Here is a 27,247-nt window from a genome sequence, read left to right on the forward strand (position 1 = left end):
CATGCAGCATACGGACCGTATAACGCAACAGGCCTGTCTAGAGATTTATTTGAATTATGTTAAGTGCACAGGAGGTTGTCAAGTTCAAAGCCTACTGTAAACCTAAAGCAGTAAGATCAAACACTGCAAATGATGACAAGAGATCGTGACTGATGGATGCGAAACGCAGGGCGGGAGTTCACAAACACGCAAACACATGCAGCTCTCACAATACACTTTACCTGAGAGTCTATGAGAGCAAGCAGAGTTACCAGAAGAGATACCAGGCAAGAAAGAGCTCACAGTGTGGAGAAGCATAGGAACGCTTTTAGTTGTGGGCAAAGCCTCGTAAAGGTGAACACAGTTGCTGATGGACTGGCTTCGCTTAGCTTCCATCAGGGAAAGAGAAAGAGGAGAAAAAAGAAAGAGACAGTGGGAATAGATCAAAAAGGGTAGAGGGAAGAAAACAGTGTTCAATGACAGCAGAGTATGGAATGCTTCCATTAATAAATACAAATAAAAAAAAGCAGAGTTGAACTTAAATATGGTCTAATTCAGAGTTGGAAACTGAAAATGAGGGGAAAAAAAAAAACACACCATCAGCCTGAAGCCAAAGTCCTTAAAGCCAAGCCTGACCAACACAGGTCACTGATTTTTATATTTCAGAAATGATCAAACGAAGGTAATCTTTAGTTAAATAAAGCTAGAAAACTGTAAAAAAAACTTTAAAAAAAACCTGTGTTCAATTTGAAGTGCATTTAAATCAAATACAACAAATGACATTGCAGAGTGAAACATGATCAAACTCAAGAAATAGAAAAATATCAGACATAAGGAATCCTAAAATAAAATAAAAAAGTTCATTGTTAAAAGCAGAGAATAAATGTTCATAAAAACTGAAGGATTGAAACTGAATCCTGAAAACAGGGATTTCTTTGTAACAAAATGTTCATTATGAACCAACACACACCATTTTCAACATGATGTGAAAAACCTCTTTGTAAATGGCTCCTTGGATTTGTTGTTTTTGCCTGCAGGAAATGTTCATCTATGTATTGAACAGCACATTTATGAGTGAACAATGATTAACTCACCAACCTTAAATGTATTGGGCCTATGGGAATATCGGTCGTTTAACTAACTCGTGAAACACCAAAGCAGATGTACTGCACATACAACAAAGTAATATTACTTTAATCTATACTCTATCTTACTGGAACAATGTAGAATAACTTTACTTTATAAAATAAATCCCTTGGTCTCAAGCATGATCAGGGGACTTAACTAACCATGCTCCAGACTGCTACGGTCTTCTAAGCTAATGTGGGTAAAATAAAATACTTAACGTTGAGCAATGAGCAAACATACAACCAAAAAACAAACACATCTGCACTAAGATATACCAACCTATGTGCATTCCTCCGTTTCTTAGACTAGTAGCTCTAGAAATAATTACCTGTTAAAGAGCCAAACCTACTACCATTTTTAATTAAACTTTCAATATTATTCCATGTTGCAATCTGGAAATAAAATAACTTTAATCATAAGCACCCAATAAGCATTACGGCAGTGGAAGAGAGAGCCCTTGTTCACCTGGGTCTCTGTAATTGTACGAGACTAATGAGTACCATAATGAAATTTTGAGCCTTTTTTTCCTCTATTATGAAGAAAAGATTTCAGAACAATAACACGATGTATTTGCATGGGTAAGAGCAACCAAGTTTTGACAGTTGTCAATGCTGATGCATTGCCATTGTGTCTGGATAGCACTTGAAGCTTACTCTCAGATGGAGCAGTGAAAGAGGACGTTTCTCTTCTCTGCTTTCAGCACACTTTAATTACGCCTTTCAGTGAGAGAGATACATCGCCCCTGCCACAGCCCGCCACTGCTTCCCATTTATGCATATTAATGAGCATTAATTACACTCTTAATGAAACTATCAAAAACTGCCGTGCAATTGATGTGTGGGCTTTCTTATGAGGAGAAGGGAGAAGGGCTGTTGGTGCTTTGAAGATCAATGTGGGAGAAATCCAATTAGGCCAAAGAAAGGGAGAGAATCTGAAGCGCTTGTGTTTAATGTTCATCTTTGCGTGGACGTAGAGACAAATAAACAGACTAACAGAATAGATGCATAAACATGCACATGACACACATAATAGATGTGCTAACACACGCACGCACACACCCCGTCTAAGACTTAATCTTTTAGGCACGAAGCCATCTGCCCCTTGCTCAACGAGCTCGTCATTTTGAAACATTGTTGGTACAGTAGGTGGGTGGAAGGCCAACAAATGAAAATGGATCATCTCCATCTTTTATTATTCTGTTGAGAAAATATTAGGACACATGAGACAGGCATTGCAGTTACTTAGTACTCTGCTGCCTTCCAGGTCAGCTTGTAATTAGCCTGTCACTTTGCCATCAGATAAGGCCTGTTTGCAGCATCCAAAGCTGGCCTTTTGACATGCCATCGGGGGAATTGTGCTGTATGCCTGCAACCAAGCTGACAGGGAAACCTGTTGACACACTGGCCAGTGACATGAAAGGGGAACAATGAGGGCCATCTGCTGGCCTTTTTGTCTATAGTGTAAGACCTTTCAATGACACACAGGCCAGTGTACACATGGACCTGTCTGAAGACTTCTAAACACAATAAATATGTCGGATAAACTCTGAGGTCTGAAATAGTGCTCCACAGGCTTATCACTGTCACACAAAAAGGCTGAAGACAATAGTAAACGCCTATAGAACAGTACACATGGGAGGTGCTGTATAAAAGCCATGCCGTGTCCTTTATTATTTGGCTGCTCTGATCATGCAGACTAACGGTGGTACCAACCAGAAGCTTTCTGTCGGACGTTGTTTCGGGCGTTCTCCACACCGGGTGCCCCAGAGGTAGTGGCCGATCGAATCCTCATGGGCTCCTGGACTCCTGGGCCGCCCTGCTCTCCTTGGTTCCTCCAACTCAGCGAGAATGAGCGTGCAACTGCAGCTGCCTTCTGGGAGTCCTGGATAACTCCTGGCATGCAAAGATCAAGAGTTTCAGTGTGCTGAAGTGTACTGGAGACTTTCCCATTTATCATCACTTTTGTTGATTTAACATTTAGAACCCACACTCCCTTTGACAAGTACAAAGAAAGACTCTCTGCTTTATAGCATACAGAGAGGCTCCTATTATAGTTTTAAAATGCATTTCTTAGCCTTAAGGTAATTTATTAATGTCCTGAAAACATGTTCTCTGAATACAACATTGAACAGCAGGGCCTCTAAAATCAGTTCTATGTATTGTGGTCAATAATTGATTCACCATGAGCCTCAATGCCCATTAAAACTATTAATATCAGCTTGTGTATTCTATGGGTTTAGAACAACAAAGCACTGGTCATCAGAAATGAATGTCAGGGTGAAGATACTTCCACAGGTAGGCATTATGCCTAACAAGCAATGAAATGGAAAAACAAATCAAAATAAGGAAGAAGCCACATGTATCTTTCAATAAAACCTTTCAAAACTTTTTCCCCCCATTCGAATCACAGCCATCCTAAGCCCCATGTTTTTCCCAGTTCTGTTCCTCACCACGTCCTCTCTGCTTCTTCTCTTTCTGTTCGCTGAGTTTGTCCAAAGGCAGGCTGGCCATGTCCAGGCCATAAACGGAGCGTGCCAGAACAGCTGTCAGCGAGTCCATGATGTTGGCCCACTCCGTCACCAGCTCCTCCCAGCAGGTAAGAGAGGACAGCACTGCCAGCAGCTCGTCCCATAGCTCCCGAGAGATGAATACGCAGAGGTTGGCTCGCACCCACGCCACAATGATGGTCTGAATGCAACAAGAGAAAAGATCAATTAACTTTGACTGACAGACAGGGTTGCAGCGAGGACTTAAAGGTGGTAACAAGATGTGATGGGACATCACAACAGTGTCTTACAACCTAGAATTTATCGTATTAATATTTTCATTCATTGTTATTTCCGTTGCAACATAAAGCCCGTCAAGTTTCCAGACAGAGTTTTTGCCCAGAAAGGTATCAAGGTTCCTTTAAAAGGATGCTATATGGACAGTTCCAAAAAGGGATCTGAAAGTTTACCCAATAACACTAGTGAGTGTGTTCCTGTTGTGACTATGTCTTGATCCAGTGGGTGTGTGTGTGTGTGTGAGAAAGTGGTGGAGGGCTGAATCGAAGCGGTGTATGAAGATCACACTATAGGACTAGATTTCACTGTTATAGCATGTGAAAAATAAATTAAAAAAAACCATGCAAGAGCGTTGTTAAATATGGCAGCCGTCAGCCAGCCCAAGTATCAAAACTGTGAGGGAAACCTTGATCTAATAGGCACTAAATACTCAGCAAGTTCCAGTGAAACAAACTTTGACGTTAGCTTTTAAAGAGTTTATATGCATGCAGTTACCTACAGTCAAAGTGTGCTGTGATGTGTTTTTTTACTTCTATTCATTACACTGAAAATTAAAGAAGAAAATTTCGACAATGTGTTACTTATGATATCACAAAAGTAGCCACTGGCATCGAAACAGAGAAAACTGCCCATATATTGCAGAATACACTTAAAGTTTGTGCTCGCACTGTTTTAGTAAGAGTAGGTGGAATCTTAGATTCAACAAACTACATTCGATTGACAGTGAAAACTAGTTATTGTCTTCAGTATAAGGAGCCATTTCTTAAAGTTTTCACAAAATAATCCAAAAGTATTCTGACAAAAATCATCTTTTATATGATCCAAATGATTATGCTACTCATTACTAAAGTTGCTTCATAACTTGTGTTGAGTAACCGACGATATTTTCTAATTAATCCCAACATGCCTTTACATTAGTTGCAACAAAGTAGATGTAGGCATACCCTAAAAAGTATAGATGCTAAGCTCTCAGCAAAGCTGTCTTTTCTTTGGTTTTCGTGTGGCCTCTTCATCACCGCCTCTGTGATCCTCAGTAGTACCTGCAGCATCTGCTCCCTGCACAAAAACAAACAAACAAAAAAAGGAGCGCCATGAAGATAAAGCCATATATAATCAGATTTCATTTGACAGTTGACAGCATGAAATAAAAACATATTGTATTTGAACATCTTACTGACCACGTCTGTGTACTCATGGTGTGCTCCATGATCATGTGCCTGTAGATGCTGAGAACACCCTTGCACACCTCAACCTGATTTTCCAGGAGTTTGGGTACATCCTGGCATGGCTCCAACAGGAACACATTGGATGAGTTGGTCAGGAACACCTTCAAACAGGCACAACACAAACAGAGCCACACAGAGAACGGTGACATTAGACAAAGTACATACTGTTAAGAGTTCCTCATTTCAATCATCACGCGATGTGATATCAACTTGTAACAACACAGAACCAGACCTGTAGTGTGGGCTGGACGCCAGCCTTGATGTCCCTGTTCTGCTGCTCTGTGAGAAAGCCCCGATTGATAGCGCTGCTGAAAGAGTAAGTCCTCCCCCAGCTGGATGACCGTCTGTGACCGTGACTCTCCAACATCTTGTAAGAGACAAGACAGGCCAATCAGTCGCCGCTATATGTGACGGAACATTGTAAACTCATTTTCTGTCTGTGCAGCCTCTTCATGTGGTCTTTACTTGTATATGAATGCTGTTTGCCTGTGTGCTGAGTATCGGCTCAGAGCTGTCATCCACTTCGTCTTCCTGCCTAGTTTTGTCAGGCTCGGTCATGAAGTTGGGCTTTCCCTGCAGGATCCACTTTCTGTACACTTTAATCACCTTCCTGGTGGCTGAAGCCTCACAGGATGGCAGCAGGAAAGCCTTTGGAAGGAGAAAACGAGCTTTTACAGATAACTAATACAGGACTTTAAACATCCATAAAGGTCATCTCGTTAGTGGGAAGGATATTCCACTTATGTTAACAGAATGGCCACTAGAGGGCGACACAGTACATGTTATATGGCTGTATGGCTCATATTGCAGTAAGTTTATACAATAATTGCTTGGTGCCTCCACTGTACCTGATGGAAGACTTCATTGACAAAATTAACGTTGTCCCTGGTGGACAGCAGAATGGAATGCACCATGTCGTAGACATGTCGGTGCTCCTCCTCGATGCTACACAAACTGGAATCACTGGGCCGTCGATCAGACAACGTGCTGCTGTTGGAATGGTTCTTCTCAGGATCCCCAGCTGGCCCGTTGGTATCCCCATCACATGTCTTGTCTCTCTCCTTCTCCTGGCTGCTACTGCCTGCAGTGACAGTCTGGCCATCAGAGAGACACAGTTAGGAGAAAAATCAGAGCGGCTACATACGTTACAGGGCAGCCTCCTCACAGCTAAATAATTGGTCACTAGAGTCCAGTTTCAAAGTCACTACTTTAATTTGTAATGGGGAATGAGTATGCTCATGAGTGAATGCTGTATTAGTAATTACTTCATAATCTTTATCTGCTCTGTGCAATTCTGAGAACCACGGTTATTCATGTAATTCTACTTCCTCTCTCATGAGTCCAGCAACTATGTATTTTAATCCGTCTCCCACAAAAAGGAAAACTATAGCACTACATCCTAAGTCAACTAACAGTCCTCCATCTTTTATTACCGAGTGAAAAAGCAACACAAGAGTGGTGTCGTGTTCACCTGGATGAGTTTAGGAATGACCTCGGTGCCGTTCTTGGCGCTCTGCGCCGAAGCAGCACTGCTGACATACTTCTTCTCCAGGAAGAAGGTGACCAGCCAGGTGATGAAGGCCACTCTGGGTGCCAGGTACTGGTCCCTAGTGCAGAAGGTGCTCTCATTGTTCCGCGTCACTGGCACATACAAGGGTTTAGGTCTGTGGTGGGGGAGGTCTGATCATTTGAGAGAGTGCATAAAAAGTAGAGGATAGACAAAGACAAAGAGATAGAAATAATTGGGTTTTTTCTAAAATAATCAAAATGTTCAGTCAACTCACAGGAAATGAAAAAGCCACAATATTGTTATTATTTATATATATATATATATATAAAAAAAAAATATATAACATATAATATTCTTTTATGTAATGTAGTAGCTAAGTTGTTCTGGTGGTTCTAACGGTTTAAATTAAACCAAACGCTCAGAATGATAGTGTTAAGTTTGCAAGCTATGATTATTTCAATCAACTTGTCTTAATGACAGTCCATATAACGTACATCGTATGTGCCATTGCAGTAGGAAAATATTTGCTTTGAACAAGACAAGTGTATATTTTCTCAGAGTTAGCTCACCTAATAAAGGCTTGTAGAGGTTTGTGAGTTTGGTGAAGGAGGGGAACAGATGAGGAAGGTAGTACTTTTTGAAGAGACTGAAGAGAAACCTGAAGCCCGTGTCCTGATTCTCTTTGTTCTTCCATTCTAAACTGGAAGCCTGGCAGAAAGACAGGACAAAAGGTAGACAAGGTGCGTACACAAGAGGAGGACATGGTTCCAGCATCACTCAGACACCGACAGTATGCTGTCTGCCATCCAAAAGTTTGAAGAATCCTAAGAAACTGGATACAAGTAGGTGAAATGGTTTGGGTGACGTGGTTAACTTAAGATGAACAACTGAACATTTTTAAAAGCTTGTAACGCGTTAGTTTTAACAACAAACACACAGACATTCATTCATATATCTCTAAATTAATGAAAAAAGACTATGGGATCGATATGTGGGCTAAGGACACTTTGACATGTTGTCTGGAGCACCAGAGAGAACAAAAACACAGATCTTCTGATAAACAGACAACCTACTCTATCTCTTAAGGCTCGGCCGCGGTTAGATATCACTGTCAAATTTTGCTTTCCTGAAAAAGTTACCATTCAAATAGCCTCAAAGAAGGGGAAAATTTCTTCTTTAAAAAAAAAAAAAAAAGTAATAACATAAAGAAGGAGGACAAGAGAAGAATACATTACTGTTACAAATGGTGAACAACCGGTATTTATCAGTCTCAATCGACAGAATATCCTGTACCAGTATGACCGGTCCAACAAGAGCCAACACCAGAGAATGTCTAAAGTGTCCCAGATGGACTTTCTCAGCAGTTTCCTGTTCACGCATGAACTTCACAATGGGACATTCGACATATAATACACACGCACAACTGGAAACCTCTCGAGCGGCAGCTGTGTGGAGCACGCAGGAGGCAGCTCATGAAGCTAAATGTGGAAGTTGCAGTGTTTTGTTTACTGCAGATGAGGCTCTCTACTTATCTATAAGTCTTTTTTGTCTCAATAACAACATCACGTGTATTTTGCCATACCGAGAGTATCTACAGGTGAGCGGAAAGTCACTTACAAATAAGCAGAAGAGCTAAGAAGCAGCAACTCGGAAACAGAATGCACACTTGCTGACTTTCTCCAGATTATCTGTTAAATTCACATTTGGGCAGATGTGGTCATTTTCTACACTTCTTACCAGGGAACTGGCTGATTAAACTGTGAAATAAGCTCAAAGTGAATGCTACAGAGATCTGTGCTCTCACTAAAGCCCCTCCAGAAAATATGGGAACATTTCTGGGAAGCAGTGCGCGGGTGAAATTTGAGATGCTGCTGCGACAAATGCCAAATAGCTTTTTAATCTTTCACCCAAAAAAATTCGTTATTACCTGGGTGACCATGTACTTGAGCAGTGTTTCGAGGATGTAACAGGTCGGGTCATCTACAACTTTTTCTCCAGTCATGGCTGGAACCAGCGGGGTAATCTCCTCAGGCACCACCTTTGCTGTTTCGATTGAAAGATAGAACAGACCCAAGGTAAACGAAGATAAAAAGAGAATTTCTGCACTAAAAAGAGACGTGTAATATGAGTTCAGTGTGTTCTGAAGTTTATGCCTTAAAAAAATGTGCAGACACATTGCACAGAAGCATGTGTCTGCCTTGCCTCACCATCTGGGGGGTTGGAGAAGGGATTGTAAATGATGGTGTCAAGAGTGCAGGGTCCTCTGGAGGAGGGAACAGCAGGGAATCCTGGCACTAGACAGGCAAAGATAAGGAACTGCTCCTCAGCACAGTTGTCTCTTAGAGCCTGCAGCCACAGCAAGAAGAGACGGATGCCCTCACAGCGTATCTAAGCAGGAGAGGGGTTTTTATTAGTGTATACACAAAGGGAACTCACTTTAACAATAAATTTAAGACAGAACTGTGTGCAGCCTGTCTTTAAGACTACAGCGTAGCAGGATACTCCATGCTGACATTTCATGGTGGAGTTATAGTGGAACAAAGCACTTACTTTGAATGAATTTCCAGTGTGTAGTAGTTTTTTTAGAATAGAACCTGTCGGAAATAAGAAAAAACAAGATTTTCAGAAACCTGCACGAACCAAATCTTTAACAGAACTCTCCCACACAGCCGGCAAACACCAAAGAAACAGCACAAAGTATCAACTCCACTGAAAACAAATTGACCTGAATGGGTCATCTTAACAAACTAGAGGGTAGAGCCCAAAGGCTTCCGATGTTCCTGATGAAATCTAACATCAGCTGGCAGCAACACGCTTTCATGAAGGTTCTGCTGTAATAAGATGAGACATTGCTCTGATTGCAGCCCAGAAGAGGTTCGTATGAGTGAGGACATTTTGACTGGTCCTGTATGTTTAGGATTAGAGTTAAAAGCACGGTTAAGTAGGTGTAAAAAGTAAGCCTTATCTTTATCAAGCAAGTCCTTCACTGAGTAATTTGCCTTTGACATCTTTAACTCGTAGAAATAGAAACAATTTTACAAGTACTGCAAAGCTGACGTGTGGATGAATTCATAAACATGCTCGCCTGGTGCTCCCATCTGAATGTTGGGGGCACAAAAGAAGAAAGAAATCTTTTCCTGCTTGTGAGTTTGGGGACAAAAGGATCTTGATGGTCTGCGTGAAATGTCTGTGACCTTGCAATCCTCAGCAGGAGAGGGACAAAACCACCAAGCTATCAGCGTCATTCCAGCCACTACAAGGAATTTGTCACCGGGCCCTGAAATTCTATCTGTAATGGATCTGCATGTAGAATACAATAAAAAAATCATGTGAGCGTCGCCTCGGCTCAAAGATATAAATAACAGCACTGCATCTTGACCAATGACACGCAAACTGTAGAGTGAAAAAGAAAATTCCACATGAGTGCAGGAGGGGGCTAAGAGGCAGCTTTATACCTGAAATGATTTCCCTCTCAAACAAAATGGAGAACTTTTCTGGGACGAGACTTGATATTTGAAATTATAAGCCTGTGGGAAAGGCCAATCTCCAACAGCGATCTAGTCTGGACTGTTTAAGTGCCAAAGGCTGACAAACAAGAGTTATAATTGGGGTCATTGCTTCTTCTGACGGTTTTACTTTTTTTTTGCAGGACTGATCCTATGCAAGCACAATTTGCATTTCAAATTAAGTGCTCATTTGCATTTTTCATTTACATCCCCTTGGAAGACTAATTTTCTCTTCATTATGGGAGGCTTAGGCATGGTTGTAATGACATTTGTTTTTGTCCTTAAAAATGTCCCAGAGGTTACAGAAGTGCAAAGAAAAAGGACAAACACATAATTTATAACCGCTTGCAGAAGTTACAAAGAAACAATAGTTCATTAGAATAAAGATTGTACAAAGTTTTCATATAGTGAACATACAGGAAGTACATACCTATACTGTGAAACTGCCATCTATTGTAGATTTTCTCTGGCAGAAGTTGTAGAATTTTCTGGGGAAAAATAAAAGAAGTAATTAGTAGGTTTATTAAAGGATCAGTTCATAAAGTTCATTATATTTTAGGAGGAGAAACAGAAAACATCATGGGTCTGTATTAGATATCTATTCTCTCTCTATGATCTTTAGGGAAATACAGAAACTGATTACTGACCAACTCCAGGCTAGACTTTGTTAAACATATTTTCATTTAAAGAGCTAAAACCCAAAAAACTGTAAACCTACTTTATAATAAGCAGAAAATTACAAAGCAACAATTTCAATCAATCCAGCGCTTTATAAAGCCAAAATAAGATTCACAGATTCAAAATCAGAGTATACTTGGTGTATCTTGGTTAAATAAATATCACCCATTGAATAATAGATTTAGCAATAAGTGAAAAACAGCTCTTAGCTCCACTCTACTGGGGCAGAAATGAAGCCAGCTGGCAGGGGGGCGACTCCCGCAGTTGGATTGTATTCTCCTGACCTCAGAGTTTGACCTCTGCGATATCCGCTATATAAGGTGTTGTGTAGTTTCTGTGGTTCAGTCAGACCAACCAGGTTCGGTTATTGACGCAGCCTAAATGCTGCCGAGCAATGGCTGAGGTCAAAGTGGTTGTGTCCACCATTTCTATATAGTGAGGTTGCATCTCCGTATTCATCGTCTGATCTTAAAATAAAATAAAAGCAGGTGACAACTGACTTTGATTTGCTTAGTGCCACCATTTGACAAAAATATTACACATCTGAAATGCAGTGTCCTTGCCCTTTGCCTCCACTTTGCCGAGTATGTCTGCAAAAACCCAGTGACACAGAACAGCACTCACCACCTCAGCAGTAACTGCTTTATAACTCAATTAGTGCACCCCAACCTTTCAGCAGCCTATCATTATTCTTGAATGCAGCAAGAGGTTAACTGAGTCCTTCTTGAGAGGCCGGAAAAAAATAAGAAAAAAAAAGTCGAGGGGGGGGGGGGGCGGGCATGTGTGTGTCTGTGCATGCCTGGCTAGTTAATAGTCACCTCACTGTGAACAACTTGTGCCCCATTCGCTCACTTCTCTTCAAAGCCTAATCACTGACCCAATAGGACTTCATGATTGCAATGTAGAGGTCAAGCTTGTCTTTTATTGCTTTACGTAGGCAGCTCTGACCCACTCAACCAGACAACCAATGCTGGTCAGCATAATAAAAAGCTCATCTGCTCTGAAGTGAGGAACACAGGATGCAGAGCACATAAGGAAAATGTTTCAGACTTAAAAGATTAAGTTCTTCAAACCTGCACAGTACAGCAGCGACATCTGAGTTCCAAAAGAAAGTAGGATTTAATTAAAAAGGAGAACTTCCAGAACATTCATCTTTGCTGACAACAATGAGGCTAAATTTAGTTTAGTTTTTTTTCTTTTTAAAAAAAAACAAATGATTACATACTGGTAGAAAATATTCATGCGATTAAACTGGTCAGAAAGAAGAGAAGCAATATCTTTCCTTTGCCCAGTTCTTTGGCATATTCTCCTCAGAGCTCTGGTGGCCCAGAAGTCTTTTCATGTTTTGACAGTTTCGTTTTATCAACAACTTGCTTCCCGCCTCATCATCCTCCACCTTTAACTTTTCCTTCTTGTCCTCTGAGACTATATCCCTGTCATTATCAGTGACAGCAGACACACTGACTTTGAGGAGGCACAGGATGACAATCTGTGCTGTTCAACTTCTCTCTGATCCACAGACGTGATGATATGCAAGGACAGGCATGCGGCTGCACCTTGGTATTGATCCCCCATGGGATTATTACATCTCTGTACTGGCCTCCTTCACTCCGTCTCCTTGGGCCAGCAGAGACATTATGCTAGGCTGTAACACAGCAGGGTAGCCTCCTTAAGTCTTTCCGTGTCTACGCTTGTGTGAGAGTACAGACACAATAACATTGTCTTTCTTCTCACAGGGCATCAAGACAGGAGAGTGGGAATGAGATGGAGAAGCTAGCTTGGAAAAAACCCCGTGGAGAGGGAATGGAGGCTGCAACAAAGAGGAATTTACCGGCTGATATGATCGAATGCAAAGTCTGCAGGGCTGGAGGTTGGAGGAGTTACTCTAATCTGCAGTCATACTCCAGCATAAAGATAGGGGCATTATTGTGGTACAACTTCAGCCTTTACACATTTACATGATCCGCACTTAGGTTTCCAGTGGCAGAGCCTGAACATGAGATAGAATATCCAGCTCACAGAGGTGGTCTACAAGGGCTTTACGATGACAGCAATGGACATGCAATGACAAATGTAGTCATATAAATAGTGTTCGGGATTTCTGACAAAATGAAGATGGTTTCACCATCCAAAGACGGACAAAAAAATCCAAGTTAAAATGCCCTGAATGCCCTAATCTACTGACATAAAGCAAAACTATTTGTACATTTAGGGGTAAAAAGTGAAACAATGGCTGTATCAAGAATGTTATTTACCTCATAATCATCTGATTTACTAAGAAAGTGAGATTCCAGGACAAAGATCACTTGTAGATGAGCTTAATGAAATTACAGCGTCAAAAAGATGTCCTTTGCACATCTGAATGGTTATTCATACGTTAACCAAATGTTTTTATTTGTTAACAAAAGCCTATTTTAACTATATAGCCCAAGGCCTGACACAATAACTCTTATTTCACAATTACCCAAGACAATACCCCGACGAATGAGACATGACAAAGCTGTTTTCATTCTCCTCTGATGCCAGAGGGTGGCAGCAGCAGAAAACAATCGCACTCCTTCCCCCAGCTCCTCAGTGCCATCAGCTTTAAAACTCTGCTGCAGCAGGATTCTTCAAAGTTTAAATCCTTTTAACCCCTCGAGCTGTAAAAGTTTCTGATGGAGAAGGGGAGCTTTTTTAAATATTCATTTTTACATTAACAACTTGACAAATGCATGCTGTTCCAAGTAATGAAAACCTATCTGTATCTGTGAAATGTGGCAGAGCTCAAAAACTTATCCTGAGATTCATGGTCTCGTGCAAAATAATGTGCAGACCCGAGCTACAATTTGTACATTTGCATTTATGAAATGTTGTAAGCAGACAGTGATAACCAGGACTGCATAAACGGGAATGAGAAAGAAAAAGAAATCACTTGACACTGGCTACATTTTCCAGATGTGTCAGCCACTGACTGGTCAGCGGTAAACTTCACACCTACGGAGATTTGGATCATAAAGAATACGACGCAGTTACACAGGTAGAAAAAGAAGGTTACGCTTGTACATTAAAGCGTTACATTTATCAATGATCTAATTATGTAATGTCTTTATTTACATCCACAGCCCTGCACTTGTCATAATTATCACTTAATCACCCGAGTGCAGTTACTTGATAATAACTGCCACCATTTTTTAATGATAGAAATAGAGATGTTTGTATTAATCTTTACAGAAACAACTGGAATTGACAGATATATTACACTTCCATTGTTATTACCTACACATCGTTTGCATGGTGCAATTTTAACATTGTCATCCTATTCTGCTTTTTATTCCGCAAATGATTAACATTAACATTTAAGTGAAGAATTAGCATCACAAACTCGGGTCGGCTCGATGTATTGCCTTTAAGGTGCGTGACTTCTGATGTTTGAGAGGCTACATCGCAATCAGCTTCTTTCTACGTTGGCATTATGAACACGTTTTGTTTTTAGTTGAAGGAAAAAGAAAACCTATGTAACTCGAGGAGGCCAATTGTCTATGGGGTTAGGGTACCTATCCAAAATCTCATGCGTGCAAAAGCTGTCTGAAAGATTTTGACCCTTTAAACATAAAACCCCAGGTCGGCAGTTCCCTAAATCAAAAGGTAAGCTGGGCACATTTTGGAAAGAAGTCTCAACTCCAAATAGGGGGAATTTACAGTAAGGATGACAAGGGGAATTCAGAACGCTGAGTCAGGTCCGGATGACAGACAAAAGATCATGGCAAGGCCATATCCTGGAGAGAAAGTGGATATGTAGCCACTATTTTGTTGGTCCCAGTGCTTACTCTTGACCTGTCCCACAACCTCAATGTCACCAAGATCAAACTGCTCCCAGACACTCAGAGGTCATCTACAGTCGCGCAAGAGTATTAACAAGACTGAGTCCCGAAAGGCCCCAATCTGCTCTTATGGAAGCAAAAACAGCCTAATAAGAAAGTGGGTGGTCTTACATTTACTCGAAGTGTGTGTTTACAACTTTGTCATGTACAACGAAGACCATGTAGAAAAGGAGACGGAAACACATTCATCTGAAATGGATATATTTGACACTACAGCACAATTTGTAGAATTTATGACACAAATATACCAGTAACAGTGCCAGTACTATAACAGTATAAGTATTTAACCGCTAAACATTTCTGAGAGTCACTTAGCTCAACATCTATCTGTATCTGCAGTGCATATCAGGAATCTGGGTTTCCTCCAGGCTGGGACTCCTGTTTGCTCATGGTCCTCACACAGCTTCACAAAGCCAAGAGATGGTTTCTCAGTTGGACTGAGGTCTGAACTCAGACATTCAGGAGATAACTTAAAGTTTGGCCTTTAGATTTTGGGTAATTATAAAATGAAAGACCCAGATCTCTGCTCGACCTGACAGTCTGCATTCACAAAGCTTCCCGGGCCTGCTAAAGAGAAGCAATGCAGTAGCACTGTAGCAATATCGCTGTCAGCACCGCGTTTCATGTTCGGGGTGGGGTCTTTTTCCTGAAGAGCCTTGTTTAGAATACACTAAATTCCGCAGCTGTGTAACCTCTATCGCACCCTACATTTTTCAAAATGAGACCATTAAACCTTCATTCACTTGGAGAAGGTTTTTGGAATGTTACTCATGTTGCCGTACTAATTCAAGTGGTCACAAAACATATTTGTTAATACTGTCGGTTTCATTCATTATACTGCAAAAACAAACAAACAAAAAAAAAAACATTCCTGTCATAACTTACATTTATTTTGATCTCAGGGTGCCGAATTGACACTATCTTACATCGCAACAGATCTGAGGTGGGAGCAAAATGAAAACTGAGGCCAAGACCCCAGAGGTCAAAAAAAGAACATACGTTGTTTTTGTGACATACTGAATACAAGTGAAAAGAAAGAAAAAAATAGGGAAACCAAACACACACAAAAAATAAAGGAATATCATAAGGTGCTTGAAGAGTTGAGAAGGGGGTTCTCTATTCTGCATCTTCAGCAACCTTGTTGAATTCTCACAAAGATTCACAGGTCTCGTACGCTGCAGCATCAACAAGCTGCCATGGTGGATGCCTCTGTGGCAGCAGACACAAAGAAATCCTGAAAAGGAACAGCGATGGCTGCTGGTAGGGTGGGGGTGGAGTGCTCCAATCGTGCTCATAGGGAGGGACAAAAGATTACCCCCTCAAGATATATGGGATCAGCATGGGCGATCATAACCTCCGCCCTGCCCACTCTCCCTCTCCTCCTCCCCTGCAACCCACGAAAAAAGGGGTCACATACCTCATTGTGACAGAAATTAACCCCCACATTGCCAGCTCAAATGAATAAATGTACTGTACACAACAGACGGATTTGAATGCAAAGAGGGGGGGGGACTCAGGTCACGGATAGCACCAGGAACCAGATTTATCATCTGCCTCATAAGATGAGGATAAAACTGTGGCTTTCCATGGAAATTCTTCCAAAGAATAACAGGAGCTGTGTTATTCTTCTTAACCTGACATATAGCATTAAAGTGTGGCGCAAAGCACTGTGCTGCCAAATGGCTTTAGTCACAGACGTCACCACTGGTCTAAGGAAAGCTAGACAAAAGCTGTGAAGGCTTATACCCTCATTCACATTATATAAATCTAAATTCTACACAAGCTATAAATAACTGCCTACAAAAGGGGAAAAAAAATAGGCTACAAAATTCACTTGTCTCAGAATGTCAATTTTAGGTAATTTTTCCCTGCATCTGCTATGTCCTTGTGTTACATAATATAACCTCTGATATAAGCTGATACATTAGTAGCGCTTGTTTGAGAGCACAAACGCAGCCATTGATATCAAATTCATGATCACATATGAACCACCATGCCTAACCTAATATGGCGTAACGAGAAAGTCCACAGTGTACCAGGGCTCAGGATCAAAGCAACTCTATCTGTCCTGTACACACCACTCAAAGCAAGCTTATCTACTCAGCGTACGGGTAAAAGCACACGTTGTCACAGGCAGGGGCTAAAACGGGACAAATGAGGGTTAAGCTGCTTTCAATATTAGTTCTTTATAAAAAGATGACTCCATAAATATGGAGGAGGTATAAATCCTGACTTTATTTACAGGTCAGATGGCTGGACGTGTGAGGACAGGAAGGGTGGCTTTCTTCATCAGAAGAGCACAAATGTGAACAGAAATCGTGTGCTTAATTTATTCTTTTTTTTCTTTTAAAGCACCAATCTTGATGAAAATGCTCATTTTGACATGAAACTAACTAAGACATAAGTTAAGGGAACACTCAGACATTGCTCTCAGGTGATCAGAAAAACTAGAACAAAACATACTGTACAAAAAGAGACACACAGACCAGCTCCCCTTTTGATGGGCTGCTATCATTACAGACCTGCCCTTAGCAAATGTAACCGGAGAGCTATTTGTTTGTATTGGAAACTTGAGCTGCCTCTGCAGTCAGGTGGGGAAAACAAGGTAAGGGAATCTAACCTGCATACCCCACAACGTCTGACACACACAGAAGACATACCTCCTAAATTTGCATACACACCTGAGTTTTTAAAAACAAAGAAATGAGCTAAAAGCCAGCCTATCCTAAGGAACTGATGGGCTGATTTCCTGGCAAATTCAAGAAGTAAGATGGGCTGCAGTATAGCGCGAAAGTAACTATGATCCCGGCCTAGAGTTCAGCTGACAACAGGTTGCAGCTGTGGCAGCCATCAGTGAATCAGACACATCAGCACAGAAAATGGCAAATAACTTACTTCAAAAATAAAGAGGATAGAGTCCAGCTCCTCCCTTTGAGATTTGTTCCCTGAAATACAAAGAAAGTACTTTTTAGCACTTACATTTTTAAAACACATAACCTCAAGATATGCCGCAGTAGTCTTATCAATAATGTAACAATAATATGGGCCATTCCATGACCCGCCGCTCAAAGGAACTTGTGTTACCATGAGAGCATAATCCCAGTGGGGTATGAACCCCAAACTAAAGTGCTGGCCCGCTCAATACTCACAGTTAAAAAAGGCATCACCAGAATTTGTCTGTCAAAAGGCTTATGCTCACTGATGTGAAAATGTGGGGCGGAGGTAAGTGCTGCGCCTTCACTAAAGGCGGTGGCCAGGAAGTGTGTCTACAAATACATGTTATACATATTCTTAAAAAGAAGAAACAAAAGGAGGTTCATACTCACCTTTTTGTTTTAAATTGCTTTCCAGTGTAATGAGATTTTCATAGAAGATAAAATAAATCTGGGAGCAGTTGCTCTCAAAGAATGCCTTCAGTTCACCCTTGTCAATGATATCTGTGGAAAAGGGGCAAACTGTGTCAGTGTGTGGGAAATAACATCTGGTAGATATTACATTTAATAAAATCCATTTTATACTTAATGAATACAACCTAATATAAAGGAAAAAAAGAATGAAATTTAACAATGGAATTGTGATTTCTTTTAGAAAACTCTCAGTTGCCACAAATAGTCATCAAAACATTACTGTCACGTATTTTAGTACAAGATATTCAATTAAAACGTCTCACGTGGTGACTGTGTGTGTCTGTTAGATTATGTGCAGAATTTAATTCAACCTATCAGTAATTTTATTTAGATATCTTGAGAGTAGGGCGTGTATCATTTGAATTGTCACTAGGATTTATGACCTTCTGTGTTTCTTCTTCTTTCGGCCTCTCCCTTTATCAGGGGTCACCACGGCGAGTGGATCTGGCATCATTGACTTGTCACATGTTTTACGCCGGATGCAACCCTCACCATTTATCCAGGCTTGGGACCGGCACTAGAAATAAACTGGCTCTCCCTCCCCAGTGGTTGGGCGCTCACACTCCCACCCAGGGACAATTTAGCGCCACAAATTACCCTAACATGCATGAATTTGGGGGGGTGGGAGGAAGCCGGAGTACCCGGAGAGAACCCACGCATACACATGGAGAACATGCAAACTCCACACAGAAAGAGTCCAGCCGGGAGTCCAACATGGAACCCTCTTGCTGTGGGGTGACAGTGTTAAACACTATGACTTTCTGTGTTTAAAATTCAAAATTGAAAGTCTTTAATTAACATTGGTTCAGCTTGTTCATAGAAGATATTCACCTCTTAGCTATAGACCTACGAGAGCCGTGTCATCGGTCCGTAACTAAGAGACGAATATCCTCTACATCTACTCGACATTGTGATTGTTGTTGTAGTGCAATCTTTTAAAAAATAAAAAAAAAACAGAGAAGAAGCACTGTGTAAGTATACATTTTTATTCCAGCTTTAGCCCGGGCTGATGTATAAAGTCTCAGAGGAATAGTTAGCTGTGCCAAAGTGTTTATTTCAACGGAAGTTACCAGAAGCACCGGTACGAACCAAAATGTTCCACCAAGAAAAATTGGTCAGTTTTTAAAATAACAGCATACACAGCTGAAAATGAAAACAAAAATACTGTTTTAACAACAACTAGAGGCTTCACCAGAACTGCTGGACAGTTAGCCCATCTTGAGTTGTGCTATAATCCCAGCACCACCAGGCTTTTTTACAGTAACTGGACCACCACCACCCTCGTCGCAGTATACATGCACAGAAACAGAATCAAGTTATTAACCAGAGTATGTTCAATGTTGCAGCGCAAAAAATGCTCAAGAGCTTCTGCTACTACCTTTTTGGGGAGATCACTGTACATGTAAGTATAGCCAAATGGACAGCACAGATGTTGTCTTTAAGTCAGTTGAGGTTTTGTCTCTCGATTCTGTACGATTTCAACACATTTACAGGCATCTTAAAAGTCCGGTTTTGGTTTACGTAAATCAATGCTTAGTTATTTTCTGGTGTCATGTAAACCTGCTTACTGTGTGGACATATAATTATTTGGTTTATGAATTATATTCATGCTTTCTCAATTACCAAAACTGATTCGTGGACTCAGTTTTCTAAATTACTTGATGTGTTTTTCTACAGATACAGCACCAGATTAGACAATCAGATTGAAAAACACTCAATACTTATGTAAGGGACAGATAGCATTTTCTGTCCTTACACAGCTTGGGGTGGGCCTGTTCTGAATAATGAAATATAGGGCAGGAGGAGTCCTGGCAGAATAGCAGCAATTAAGCTTCACCTTCTGTTACAGTTCTCCCTCTAACACATGGCAAACTGGAAGGCTCTCAGAAGCTGTCCAGCTCCTGGGGAGTGCAGGAATGATGAACAATGTGAGAAAGATTCAGTCCACTTATCTTTGCGCTGGGATTAAAGCACAGCTAATGAGGACACGTAATGGGAAAATCAAGTCAATGGCAGGACTGCTTCTAGTTTCGCCTTAGAGAAGGAAGATTCTGCGAGGCCTCATGAGGGAATCTCGGGTGAGGCAGTGTGTGAAAGTTAGAAATTAAATGAAAATATATCCTCACATATAGGACTGGGGAATCTAACAAATTGACTGACTGAAGCTACTGCTATCTAACTGACACACTTCAATGTCGACCCGTTCAGTCAATTCACTCTTTCAGCTGAAAGCTCCTGGATGCTTTAAAGCAGCCTTTAACTCACCAATGACTTCAACAACAAATCGGTACATACTTTGCTAACAAATAGCCAGTTGCTGTCAATTAGTATGCTTGTGAGGTAATGTTCACACGCACACGTCCACACACTGAAGCAGCTGCCGTGCACCCTCTGAGCTAACAGCTAGGAGCTAAACCTGCGGAACTATAACAGTCACAGGTACAGATGAAGCTGAGGTGGTGCAGGACACCAGCAACACTCTGGCTTTATTTCAAATAATATAAAGAATACAGCACATCATAGAAAAAGCTATAAGCAGTGACTTGCATATGTAACCTGGGAACCTTTCAGTCCCAGTCCAGGAGAGCACCAAAGCTTCCATACCCATTACAGTCTGTGCTAATGGGATGAAATGGTATAAACCTCCAAATCCTTAGGTGCACGCTGCTGAAGAGTGGTGAATATGGATGGATTTGACTGATTTTAATCTGTTGAGGTGTGATGGCTAATGAGTAAACGCTGACATTTAAATGCATCTAGGTTACATTTGCATAATTTATTTTCCTTTGCCATGGGTTACCAGATCTGGTTTGAGGGTGCTGCAGTGACACAGACAGGTCTCAAAGAATTTGCCTGATATTTTTCAGTCGGAGAAATGCCGACACATGTATTTGGGATTGGGATTGCACTCTGAGGCTGGTTATGTACGAATCCCAGTTTTGATACGCGTGTTCGCGTCAGCTCTAAAGTAAAACTTCTTGTCAATACGCTTCTTCTGTACTCAAGCAACACTTGTTTTCAATAGAGAATCATGTCCCTAAGAATCACAATCAAATCAAATTGTCGGATTGGAAACGTTAACGTCTCTTTGAGGAAAAGGTGCAACAGAAAACTGCAGCTAAATCCGCAATAGTGGATGTTCTGGGGCTAATCTTTTACCACGGTCATTAATATTTTTTCAATTCAGAGGCATTAAATTATAGAAGCACGCAAGATATTTTCATTCCACATATTTTTGGATGGTTTACTACATTATTGACCCGACAGCTAACTTAGCTTACGTGTGAGCAGCTGTAATGATAAACTAATCTCCTACCTAAAGAAAATCATATGGTATATATACAACAAATGCACTCGACTGAGAAGATTAGGCTAAATGTTATCCTCAGAGAAAACATGTCTCTAAGTAACACCAGAAAGCCAAAGTGCCACTTTAAGCGTCACATTCTTTGTTGCCCTCCAATGAGCGGAACTTTGTTTGACATTATTCACAGTTGTTTAAACCATAAAGAATGTTTCATAGATTGTTTGATTCATTAAAAGATTGATTTAAGTTTTGTATATAACCTCTGAAATAATCCAAATCTTTTTAACTTTGCTATGTGCTTTTACTTGCCCCAAAACCACTCGGACGAGATATAATAACAGCAGGAATGCGCAACACAGGCGAAAACTGACGTTGCAATATTTGGTTTTGTCTGCGATACTTACGTTGCGATTTTTCTGGAATGGTTATGTACGGATCTCCACCTGCACTAAAATAACTTCCTTTCACAGAAGTTATTTTTCCCTTAAATATTAATGCTACACAATTAGCTTCCATGTGCCACGAATAAGAAAACAGTTCAGTACAGTGACGGACCTACTTTCCATGATACCAAGCTACAGCAAACCCCCTAAATGCCACTAATAAAAATTTAGATCTTATGATCTCAATTACTTTTGCACAGTAATGTTCAGATTTATTTTCTATTCCTTCCCCGACTGATTCGGGGATTGTTTTTTTTGTTTTTTTTTGTTTTTTGAAAAGGCAGAAGTTGTACAAACGCTGTCAGCATTGTGAGCACATAATCAGAGAGATTCTTCTCTCAATAGCCTTCACTGACTTCTCGGGTAACAGCATGTGAACAGGGAGACAGAACCTGTTTTCTGGGCCTGAGGAATGCTGATGATGACACTATATCCTCTGCGCCACACATGGTAACTGTGTCCTTCAAACGGCACCCCTTCCTCTGCAACTCTTTTGTCATACAGTATATTGGAAAGCTTGTGCAAAAAGTAGTTGAAGACAGCAAGAGAGGACCTCAGTAATGGTGATTGAATAAGCAGACAGCTGGGCTTCATTTCCACAGAGCTTTCGGTTGAAGGAAGCAAAATGAATGCCAGCATTTATAAGCACTTTGCAGTCAATAAATACACAACATACATAAATACATAAATTCGTAAAGCAATGCTGCTTCGTCATAGGTCGCATTTATCATGGCTTTATTCAGGCAAACGATCAAACGGGCCCAAAATGTGTGTGCGGTTTCAATTTACACGATTGTTCAATACACAAAGTGAGATATAACCTCAGAGTCATTACGGAGTCAGAGTTTTCATCTAACCTACAATATAGCCGTGGAGATTCATACTAGCATGTCAAGCACACTATTTTCAGTTGATCCCAGCGCTGCATGGGATCAGCTAAAAATACTGTTTTTCCACTGTAGGTTTATTGAAGTCTGTGTTACAAAGAACTGTTTACGGTCTTTCAAAAGTTTTACTGCACTTTCAGAAACAAGGACCCTGACCTCTTTTTTTTTTTTTTAACCATTTGTGTGAGAATTAAAGCTGCAGGGTGATCAAAAATGCTTCGGCAAACACTCAAAAAACACAAGTATCTAATCAATCAATCATCTGGCAATAATGCAATGCTTAAAATCAGGCCAATTTAGGTTCATGTTCACATCAAGCATCAGATTAGGGAGAAAAGGTGATCACAGTGACTGTGGCATGATTGTTGGTGCTGCACTGGCTGCTTTCTGTATTATGGAAACCACTTATCATCGGGGATTTTCACAGCCGTCTCTAGAGCTCATTCAGGATGGTGAGGAAAAACAAAACAACATCCAGTGAGCGTGATTCCTGAAGATGGGAATGTATTCTTCATAAGAGAGGTGATAAAGAGTTTGGATAACTCTTTATCAAAAAAAAAAAAAAAACATGAACCATGTCAGGTTCCACCTCTGAGACCCTGGAACAGAAGTCTGAAGCTGCAGAGGAATATGCTAACAAAACTGGAGAGCTGAGGACTGGAAAATCAAGGGTTGGTCTGATAAGTCACAATTTCAGCAAAAGGACTGTGTTTTATGTCAGAAGTGTAAATCCGTGGATAAAATCTACATTGTACCACCAGTTCAGCACGTATTGTTGTGAAGTTCGTTTCATAAAGTCTAGCCCAGTACCAGAATGGTATTCCTGATAAGGGCTCATTTAGTGCCGATTGGCTGCCTGAAAGAGGTCGACCACTCGGTAAGGCATTAAGTCAGATTTCTTTGGTCATGACTAAATGCCTTCTGAACAATCTTCTGGATAATGCTGATGGTGATCACATAATGATTCAGAGACCTATAATCATTTACAGTGGCATAAATGCCAAAAACAGCAGCCATGTCAGGTTTCGGTTGGATGATACAGCTTTCCATTGTGATATATTTCCTGTTAACGACCAGGGAGGGGTAGTTGTTCCACCCCCACGTCACAAAACCAGCTGCAAAATAATAACGTGCAGCCAAAGACGAGGCTCATTTTGGAGGGCAGATAATCACCGCATCTTCTCAAATTGTTCTAGGAAAGCAGATATGCTCACTTCAATGTCAATCCACAAAAAAAACCCAATGAAAAATGATACAATAGATTATGACATTGCTTTTTTGGTGTCTGACTGCACAAACTCCAAACTGCCTAATATTTCTGGTTATCAACATCATCTGATGTCTCCCTGTGTGTGACTTCTGAAGCAGAGGATGAAAGGGGAGGTTGAACTGACACCACTGCACTACATACATCTAAAGTCCGACTACTGTCCACAACTTCACCCAAGGTAACCAGGGCAACAAAGACACCATTTATCCTGTGGGTAAAGCTCGATAATTTCAAGCTTCAGCTGAATAATTAGTGTGCCATTTTCTATTCTAATGCGTTGATGTTTAACGCCGTTTGCCCAGCGAGCACTAAATGAGTGCACATACTGGGCTAGTTAGCCAAGTGGGTTAAGGTCATCCAGTCAGCTGAAGCCTCTGGGGCACTTACGCTACTGTCAGACTACTCTGTCTGCAGCTCCCTATTCAAGCTTAATCAGCACACCACGTACAATAAGAACTCCCGATGAATGTTCAAAGGATGTGTCAAACCATATTTAACTCTCCAGGCAACTTTCAATATATTCTATTAATACCACTTGAATCAGAATCATTAATATGCCATATCATACACAAAAAGCAGTCTAATCAAGCCTTTGATCAGAGAGACTCATTTGCATTAGCTCTGGGCTAACCAACACTGCAGGTGCACGACATTCTTGCCAGAAAGGAGATGAGAGAGAAAACACGGATGCGATTCTTTGGCTGTACGCTCAAAAAAGACAGAGGTCTCTTTAAGAGCCCAAACAGATAACCGTGTAGCAGCGAATGTGGAAGTTGACAGAGGCGCCATAGATGGCATTTCTCTTTCTAAATGGTTACTCATAAAAAAAGGACAAATGTAAAAAAAAAAATTTAAAAACAGTTCCGTGAAAGAGGACAAACTATTCCCACTCTAATAAAAGATCATGTAAAATAGCAACAAATGTATATTTTCTTTTCATTATATGCCTAATGGAGTATAAGAGTAGCATAAGTTTTACACAGCTACAAGAGCATCCCCAGAGCATTTAAAAGAGCTTTATTAAAAGATTTAAAAGCGTATTTACTGATGTGATAGAAGCGAGGAAATGAGGTGTAATGAGAGTGTGATGCAACATGTAGCCTACGGATATTCAAAACCGTCACCAGTACTCTGACCTTTAGCAATCGAATTTTTCTATGTTGATGTATTTTTTTTTACCACAGCATTGAGATAACTGTTTCAAGTTAGCACCTCAACTAGAATGAAAATCTGAACACAAGAATGAAAAATCTTGCTTTATAAATGTATATTTTGCACCAGAGCTAGATTCAATTTTATGCAATATGTGTATTTTTTTGTTTAAAAACAAGCAGCTCCGGTGAAGATAAAACCCAATATCATAAAATATATCACTTTCATTTTGTTGATTTGCCCTGTGATGGACTGGCGACCTGTCCAGGGTTGTACCTTGCCTCTCGCCCAATGACAGCTGGGATAGGCTCCAGGCCAAAGAGTTGGATTAAGCGGGTATAGAAAACAAATGGATGGATTTCTTTGACACTGGAATCCTCCTAATAATTACTTCAAATAATGTGGAGCGGGCTACGAAGTGAAAGTTGCTTTTGGAGCGGGTTTTTTCGCCTCCTGACCCGCTCCGTGTCCCTGCCCGTCTGCATGACGGCAGCACTGTGCTTCTCCACAAACAGAGCAGATGGCATGACTAATGACACAGACTTTGTGTTACAGTTTATGCAGGCTGTTGAACACAAAGTTTAGAGCAAGCAATTTGTCACATAAACACCAGCTGAGAAAGACGGATGAGAAAATGATGACACACAGATATTAGTCTGTTTCAAAGGGGCAAATACTCGCCTTTTCCTGACAGTGGATTTCCGTAGCTTTGTAACCAATTAATTAGCCGAACAATGTATCAGGGTTATCTTATTGGTTTTATTTATCTATTCTTAAATGGTTGGTGTAATGAACTGAAATAGATTCCATGTTGATGTAATGAAAATATCTATTTTATTTAAAATAATGAATTAAAAAAAAAGAGTAATCTACCACAGTGGAAAGTGTTTAGAGACTCGTGGAAGGTTGATATTTGACCGTAGATAATTAACCGTAACAAGGTTAATTATAAATCTGCTGATGAGGAAAACGTTTTGTCACATGATGCAATAAGCAGCAGTTAGTATGATCCTCAGTGTATAAAAATTATACACTGTACAAATATAGATTTTACATAACAAGGAAATGTCACTTAACTTTCATTAGCTCTAAACAGATAGTGGCGCTCAGGATAAATGATATGAGAGTCATATAATTTATGAATCAGAGTTCAGTGGAAATTAAAACTATTAAAAAACACAAAACTGTTCTCATTGTGCAAGGACCTTTTTCACATCACGTGGTGCACGTTATTACATGATGATGCCTCTGTGCCAAAAACCGCACGGATGCCTCTTGCCTTGCAGTCGTGCCTCGCTGTGTAACAGATTATGGGGCCGCACAGTGTGAAAAAGTCATGGCAGAGCCGGCAAAGTCTGACCTTATCCCACTATGAGTCCACATGGCTTATCTCAGCAGCCGAACTCTTAAGAGCTGGCAACTTTTACTCTACCTCTTCGGGTAGCTTTAAAGTCCTCACCTATATCAACACAGGCACGACATTCATTTCCTCCATGTTGGAGATGGGTGCAAAACAATAAAACGTCTATATTAATACCTTCAGTGCATGTGGTGTCACAATTCACTGCAGAGTAAGGACACACGTATAAATTTCATCATTTGGGAGCTCACAAAAGGTATGTTGTCGTTAAGTCACCAACCTAAAATCCACACCTCTGAGTTGCAACCAGTGATAATAAAGCCAAAGTTAAGTGTTTGTTGTTGGTTTTTTTTAACTTTAAATCCACTGAAGATTAGAGAGAGCTTGGACACTCAAAAGGGCAACATAAAATGAGATCCAGCCCTGATAACATGTGCGGCAACAGCAAACCGCCGGGCGGAGTTCAGGTTTGTCTGTAATAAAGCAGGACGGGTAAACGGTACAGTGCAACTAGAAAAACTGGTTTTCACTAGGCGCTGCATTAAAAAAAAAAAAAAAAAAAAAAAAAAAAGAAATCGCACAGACAACAAGCAAACAGAGCACAGGGCAGAAGTGTTTTACTATCTATAGCTCACCAACAGGGCAGGAGCCAAAAGAGATAAAGCCATTCATTCGACACCGCGTGACTTGTGTCATATTTGAAATTTGGGTTATGCAGAAACTGTAAAACACTTGATTACAGTGATGCC

The 27,247-nt window shown here is 40.7% G+C and overlaps 1 protein-coding gene across 6 annotated transcripts in view; it reads right to left on the bottom strand.

The window, feature by feature from the left end:
* Window positions 1-27,247, bottom strand: part of ralgapa2 (Ral GTPase activating protein catalytic subunit alpha 2) — a 90,323-nt gene that overhangs the window by 57,550 nt on the left and 5,526 nt on the right. For 5 of the 6 annotated variants that reach the window (XM_075447745.1, XM_075447740.1, XM_075447742.1 and 2 more), the window contains exons 2-17: window positions 17,999-18,109; window positions 17,568-17,617; window positions 10,562-10,619; window positions 9,176-9,219; window positions 8,833-9,013; window positions 8,553-8,668; window positions 7,195-7,333; window positions 6,587-6,795; window positions 5,964-6,209; window positions 5,581-5,763; window positions 5,348-5,482; window positions 5,068-5,216; window positions 4,834-4,945; window positions 3,557-3,794; window positions 2,820-2,999; window positions 222-368 (exon numbers count right to left, since the gene is read on the bottom strand). In XM_075447745.1, the coding sequence (XP_075303860.1) occupies window positions 222-368; window positions 2,820-2,999; window positions 3,557-3,794; window positions 4,834-4,945; window positions 5,068-5,216; window positions 5,348-5,482; window positions 5,581-5,763; window positions 5,964-6,209; window positions 6,587-6,795; window positions 7,195-7,333; window positions 8,553-8,668; window positions 8,833-9,013; window positions 9,176-9,219; window positions 10,562-10,619; window positions 17,568-17,617; window positions 17,999-18,109 (2,298 nt within the window). The remainder of the gene's footprint in view (window positions 1-221; window positions 369-2,819; window positions 3,000-3,556; window positions 3,795-4,833; window positions 4,946-5,067; window positions 5,217-5,347; window positions 5,483-5,580; window positions 5,764-5,963; window positions 6,210-6,586; window positions 6,796-7,194; window positions 7,334-8,552; window positions 8,669-8,832; window positions 9,014-9,175; window positions 9,220-10,561; window positions 10,620-17,567; window positions 17,618-17,998; window positions 18,110-27,247) is intronic. The other variant, XM_075447743.1, reaches the window with a different exon arrangement.

This window comes from Odontesthes bonariensis, chromosome 17 (assembly GCF_027942865.1).
Source record: "Odontesthes bonariensis isolate fOdoBon6 chromosome 17, fOdoBon6.hap1, whole genome shotgun sequence".
NCBI lineage: Eukaryota > Metazoa > Chordata > Actinopteri > Atheriniformes > Atherinopsidae > Odontesthes > Odontesthes bonariensis.